Genomic DNA, 6,046 nt, shown 5'->3' with positions numbered 1-6,046 from the left:
TCGGGGCGGGAGAGGCTGCCAGTACGCACGCGCCCACTCCGGGTCCTTCCACCACGGCCAACCCCACGTCGGTGGGGGGTCTTGTGGGGGCGGGGCGGGCCCTCTGTGACGTCACTGCCGCAATTTAATCCGCCAGTGGGATGTGCGCACCTTTATAGCGTGTGATTCCCCCCTCAGCTCCACCTCCAGACGACACCGAAGCGGGCCGCTGTGCGCCCAAGCGCATGGGCAGTCCGTAACTCTTTCTCAGCCCGCGTCTTTTCGCTCTCGTAGAGTCGTCTCCAGCCTCTGCGTCGCTAAGAGTTCGGGGTAGGGGGCAGGGCCGATGGAGAAGTGGGCGGGGCCAAGACGGAGTAAAGGGCTGTGCCCAGGGAGAGGGGAGGACAGTCTCTCCATCCCAGGAGGGAGGAAGCTCCTGTGTGAGAGCAGGGACTGACTTTTGAATTTTAACCACGTTATAGTTAAACTTGAGAAACAGAAACTTGCCTAAATCAAATGTAGATCACAGCCGGGCGCCGTGGCTCATACCTGTAATCCCACCATTTTTTTAGGCGAATCGGGAGGCTCCGTTTAGCCCAGGAGGCCGGGGCAGCAGTGAGCCGGGATTGTGCCACTGCACGCCAGCCTAGACAACAGATCGAAAAAAATGTGGCCGGGCGCAGCGGCTCACTCGAGGCGGGTCGATCACCTGAGGTCGGGAGTTCGAGACCAGCCTGGCCAACGTGGTGAAACCCCGTCTCTACTAAAAATACAAAAATTAGCCGGGCGTGGTGGCGGGCGCCTGTACTCCCAGCTACTCGGGAGGCTGAGGCAGGAGAATCGCTTGAACCCGGAAGGCGAAGGTTGTAGTGAGCCCAGATCGTGCCTTTGCACTACAGCCTGGGAGAAAAGAGCAAAACTCCATCCCAAAAGAAGAAATCTTTTTGTGTTTGTTTTGAGACGGAGTTTTGCTCTGTTGCGGCCGGAGTGCAGTGGCGCGATCTCGGCTCACTGCAACCTCTGCCTCCCGGGTTCAAGCAATTATCCGGCCTCAGCCTCCCGAGTAGCTGGGATTACAGGCATCCGCCAGCACACGCCCGACTATTTTTTGTATTTTTAGTAGAGACTGAGTTTCACCACTTTGGCCAGGCTGGTCTCGAACTCCCGACCTCAGGTGATTGACTCGCCTCGACCTCCCAAAGTGCTGGAATTACAGGTGTGAGCCACCAGCCGGCCGCCGTACCGCCCTCCACAAAAACACACACACACAAACTATAAATCACAAGAGGCTACAGAGCAATGAGTCTATGAAATCCCATCCAGCCCCCCCAGGCGTCCCCTCCCCATGATTTAGTCAGTGGCTACCCTGACTTTAATGCTTTTCCAGATGGGGAAACTGAACCTCAACAGTGGGGAATCTCAAGGAGGGAAGGAAGCAGGTCTGTGTGGGGAGAATCCTGTCTGAAGAGGAAAGTAGGGTTTGTGGGGGGAGAATCCTGTCTGAGGGAAACAGGGTCTGAGTGGGGAGGTGAACCCTGTCTGAGGAGGGAAGCGGGTCTGTGTGGGGAGAATCCTATCTGAGGAGGGCAGCAGGGTCCCTGTGGGGAGAATCCTGTCTGAGGAGGGAAACAGAGTCTGTGTAGAGAGAATCCTGTCTGAGCAGGGAAGCAGGGTGTGTGGTGGGAGAATCCTGTCTGAGGAGGGAAGCGGGGTCTGTGTGGGGAGAATCCTGTCTGAGGAGGGAAGCGGGGTGTGTGTGGGGAGAATCCTGTCTGAGGAGGGAAGCGGGGTATGTGTGTGAGAGAATCCTGTCTGAGGGAAGCGGGGTGTGTGGGGAGAATCCTGTCTGAGGGAAGCGGGGTGTGTGTGGGGAGAATCCTGTCTGAGGAGGGAAGCGGGGTGTGTGTGGAGAATCCTGTCTGAGGAGTGAAGCGGGGTGGATGAGAGAACTCTGAGGGACGCAGGATCTGGGGGAGAGGAATCATGTTTCCGGGGAGAGCCGGGTCTGAAGGTAGAGGCGAACCCGCCTAGGGAGGGTCAGCGCGTTGAAAACCTGGGTGGGTGCATGGAGGCTGCCCCGGGCAGGGGTGCGCCTCAGCCCCCTGTGCAGTGCCCCTGGGGCCCTGAGGTCTCGGGTGCAGGTGACCACGGCTGGGGGCGGGGTAGGTGACAGCTTCCGGAGGAGGCTGGGAGGCCGCGAGGACTGGCGCGAACCACCGTGAAACCCATTCGCCACTCCCAGGGCGCGCACAGGTAAAGTGGGCAGCCGGGCGGGGCGTGAGGGAAACGGGGCACAGCCTCCCCGGGCCCGGCTCCCAGGTGTCCGCACGTGGCTGCAGCACGGGTGCGTCGGCCGCTGGGCCGGGTGTGGCCTTTGTTCCTGATGGGGACGGAGGGCCGCGGGGCTTTGTCCCCGCCTCTGCCTTTGTTCCATCTCTGGCGCGCGGCCCCCCAAATCTGGGCCCGCCCCGTCCGCGGCGTAGTCACCGCCTCCGCGCCCAGCCTGCCCCTCCATAGGGCCACGCCTCGCGAGCCGGCCCGCCCCCTGCAGCCCACTACCCTGAAGAGGCCCCGGCCCCGGGCTTCCTTCCTCTGATAACAGGGAAACTTGATGCCACAGGCTGACACCTTAAGAGCGCTTGAGCCCAGGAGCTGGCTGCAGTGAGCTATGATCGCGCCCCTGCACTCCTGCCTGGGACCACAGAGCGAGGCCCTGTCTTTAAAACAAAATTTAAAAAGAAAGAAAGAGGCCGGGCGCGGTGGCTCAAGCCTGTAATCCCAGCACTTTGGGAGGCCGAGACGGGCGGATCACGAGGTCAGGAGTTCGAGACCATCCTGGCTAACACGGTGAAACCCCGTCTCTACTAAAAAATACAAAAAAAGCTAGCTGGGCGAGGTGGCGGCGCCTGTAGTCCCAGCTACTCGGGAGGCTGAGGCAGGAGAATGGCGTAAACCCGGGAGGCGGAGCTTGCAGTGAGCTGAGATCCGGCCACTGCACTCAAGCCCGGGCAAAAGAGGGACACTCCGTCTCAAAAAAAAAAAAAGAAAAGAAAGAAAGAAAAAAAAGTTGGTGCTGGCAGTGCCCGGGACGACGTGTGGGCGTCCTTTAGGAATATTTGCTGTGACCAGGCGCGGTGGCTCACGCCTGTAATCCCAGCACTTTGGGAGGCCGCGGTGGGCGGATCACCTGAGGTCGGGAGTTGGCCACCAGCCTGACCAATATGATGAAAGCCCGTCTCTACTAAAAATACAAACATTAGCCGGGCATGGTGGCACGCGCCTGTAATCCCAGCTACTCCGGAGGCTGAGACGGGAGAATCGCTTGAACCTGGGAGGCAGAAGTGGCAGTGAGCTGAGATCGCGCCATTGCACTCCAGCCTGGGCAACAAGAGGGAAACTCTGTCTCAAAAAAAAAAAGGAATATTTGGTGAGCATTTTCCACGGCCCTATCCTGCACTTGTCCCCAGAATCACCCGAGAGGGGTATATGTGACCCATACCTGCCTCTGGCCTCTAGGGCAGACAAGGGCACCAGGGCCAGGTCAAAATATTAATACTATGGTACAAAGTGGGGAAATGTCTCTCCTAGGGGCTGCCCCAAACACTTGCAGGAAGGCAGTTGAGTAGAAACAAGTCCAAGGTCCCTGAGGCAATAGGGAGGCAATAGTGAGGAGTAGTGGGAGGTGCTCAGAGAGGTTACTATACAGCTAGCAGGGTCTGGGATAGGTTGGATCCCCTGCCACCCTATCATCGGCTGCCCCTCATAACAGGCCCTCTCCTAGGCCCTGGCAACACGCCTTGGGGTTTCAGTGTCCCATCAAGGTCCATGCTCTTCTCTCTGCACAATAGAGAGGAATTGTAAGAGTACCCCTTTTCCTCCTCCTGGGCCCAGGACCTTCATCCCCAGTATGAGGCAGCCCCACAAGCAGCCGGTGTTACCCAACGCCAGCAGCAGACCTTGGAGCATCACTTCTCCACCAGGTGCCACACCACTGTGGAACCCCATTGTCCACATGGAGAATCTGAGGCTTCAGGAAGTGCCAGGACACCAGTGGGGGAAGGGAGATTAACTAGAAAACAGGCTTGGGCTGACTCAGGGACAGCAGAGTGGGGCTTCCTAGGATTGGCCAAGCCAGGGACCTCACTCAGACGTCCATAAGTATATGGCAGAACACTAGTGCACCTTGGTTGGCTCTGCTTCCCAGTTGGACCGGCAGAGGGGTCAGTGTCACCTTATATTTCTGTCTTCCATGCTCCTTGCCAACCCTTTACCACATCTCTCCCTTCCCAGTCCTGGACCTTTGGGAACTGTCAATATTTTGGCTTTGCAGACAGGGCATAAGGCAGGTGTACCAATATGCAGTGGTCAGGTCACTCAGACTGCACCCAGGCCAGCTGAGGACTGCCTACTGCCTGGTTGTGCCACCTACCTGAATATAGCCATCCTTACCCTCTCTTTCTTCCTCAAACCCCACACCTGTGCATGCTCTCCTTCCCACCCTCAGGTGTCACCCCCAAAGCCACTTTCTGAGGAGGCATTGTGGCTACATCACTCAAATTTCTTTTTTCTTCTTTTTTCTTTTTTTTGAGATGGAATCTTGCTCTGTCACCCAGGCTGGAATGCAGTGGCGTGATCTTGGCTCACTGCAACCTCTGCCTCCTGAGTTCAAGCGATTCTCCTGCTTCAGCCTCCTGAGTAGCTGGGATTACAGGCGCTCACTACCACACCCAGATAATTTTTGTATACTTTTTTTTTTTTTCTTTTTGAGACAAAGTCTTGCTCTGTCTCCCAGGCTGGAGTGCAGTGGCACAATCTTGGCTCACTGCAAACTCCGCCTCCCAGGTTCACGCCATTCTCCTGCCTTAGTCTCCTGAGTAGCTGGGACTACAGGCGCCCACCACCATGCCCGGCTAATTTATTTGTATTTTCAGTAGAGACAGGTTTCACCATGTTAGCCAGGATGGTCTCGATCTCCTGAACTCGTGATCCGCCCGTCTGGGCCTCTCAAAGTGCTGGGATTACAAGCGTGCACCATCATACCTGGCCAACTTTTGTATTGTTAGTAGAGAAGGGGTTTCACCATGTTGGCCAGGCTGGTCTGGAACTCCTGACCTCAGATGATCTGCCTGCCTACCTAGGATTACAGGCATGAGCATGAGCCACCATGCCTTGCCTTTTTTTTTTTTTTTTTGAAATGGAGTTTCACTCTTGTTGCCTAAGATGGAGTGCAATGGCATGATCTCTGCTCACTGCAACTTCTGCCTCCCAAGTTCAAGGGAGTCTTCTGCCCCAGCCTCCCAAGTAGCTGGAATTACAGGTGTCCACCACCACGCCTGACTTATTTTTTGTATTTTTAGTAGAGACAGGGTTTCACCATGTTGACCAGGCTGGTCTCAAACTTCTGACCTCAGGTGATCCACCCGCCTCAGCCTCACAGAGTGGTGAGATTACAGGCGTGAGCTATCGCGCCGGGCCTTCTTTTTTATTTTATTTTTATTTATTTATTTATTTATTTTAGAGACGGAGGCTCGCTCTGTGACCCAGGCTGGAGTGCAGTAGTATGATTTCGGCTCACTGCAAACTTCGCCTCCCAGGTTCACATCATTCTCCTGCCTCACCCTCCCGAGTAGCTGGGACTACAGGCGCCCGCCACCACGCTCGGCTAATTTTTTGTATTTTTAGTGGAGACAGGGTTTCACTGTGTTAGCCAGGATGGTCGCTATCTCCTGACCTCGTGATCTGCCTGCCTCGGCCTCCCGAAGTGCTGGGATTACAGTTGTGAACCACCACACCTGGCCTATTTATTTATTTTTTAAACGGAGTCTCATTCTGTCACCCAGGCTGGAGTGCAGTAATGTGAACTTGGCTCACTGCAACCTCCTCCTCCCACGTTCAAGCAATTCTCATGCCTCAGCCTCCTGAGTAGCTGGGACTACAGGCACACACCACCATGCCCAGCTAATTTTTGTATTTTTAGTAGAGACAGGGTTTCACCATTTTGGCCAAACTTGTCTCAAACTCCTGACCTCAGGTGATCTGCCCACCTCAGCCTCCCAAAGTGTTGGGA

General features: G+C 55.9%; 2 protein-coding genes across 2 annotated transcripts in view; one reads left to right on the top strand and one right to left on the bottom strand.

Annotated features, from left to right (window-relative positions):
• TRIM28 (tripartite motif containing 28) overlaps positions 1-259 on the bottom strand; it is a 6,594-nt gene extending 6,335 nt beyond the window's left edge. Inside the window, exon 1 of the mRNA XM_011959121.1 lies at positions 151-259. Coding sequence (XP_011814511.1) covers positions 151-226 — 76 coding nt within the window. The 5' untranslated portion in view covers positions 227-259. The remainder of the gene's footprint in view (positions 1-150) is intronic.
• A 1,424-nt stretch (positions 260-1,683) lies between these two features.
• Positions 1,684-6,046, top strand: part of ZBTB45 (zinc finger and BTB domain containing 45) — a 28,428-nt gene continuing 24,065 nt past the window's right edge. The window contains exon 1 of the mRNA XM_011959120.1: positions 1,684-1,768. The gene's annotated coding sequence lies outside the window, so the exon portion shown is untranslated. The remainder of the gene's footprint in view (positions 1,769-6,046) is intronic.

The sequence above is a fragment of the Colobus angolensis genome, unplaced genomic scaffold (genome assembly GCF_000951035.1).
Source record: "Colobus angolensis palliatus isolate OR3802 unplaced genomic scaffold, Cang.pa_1.0 Scaffold480, whole genome shotgun sequence".
Lineage (NCBI taxonomy): Eukaryota > Metazoa > Chordata > Mammalia > Primates > Cercopithecidae > Colobus > Colobus angolensis.
Note: the sequence above shows the minus strand (reverse complement) of the source record. Positions and strands in the feature narration are given on the sequence as shown.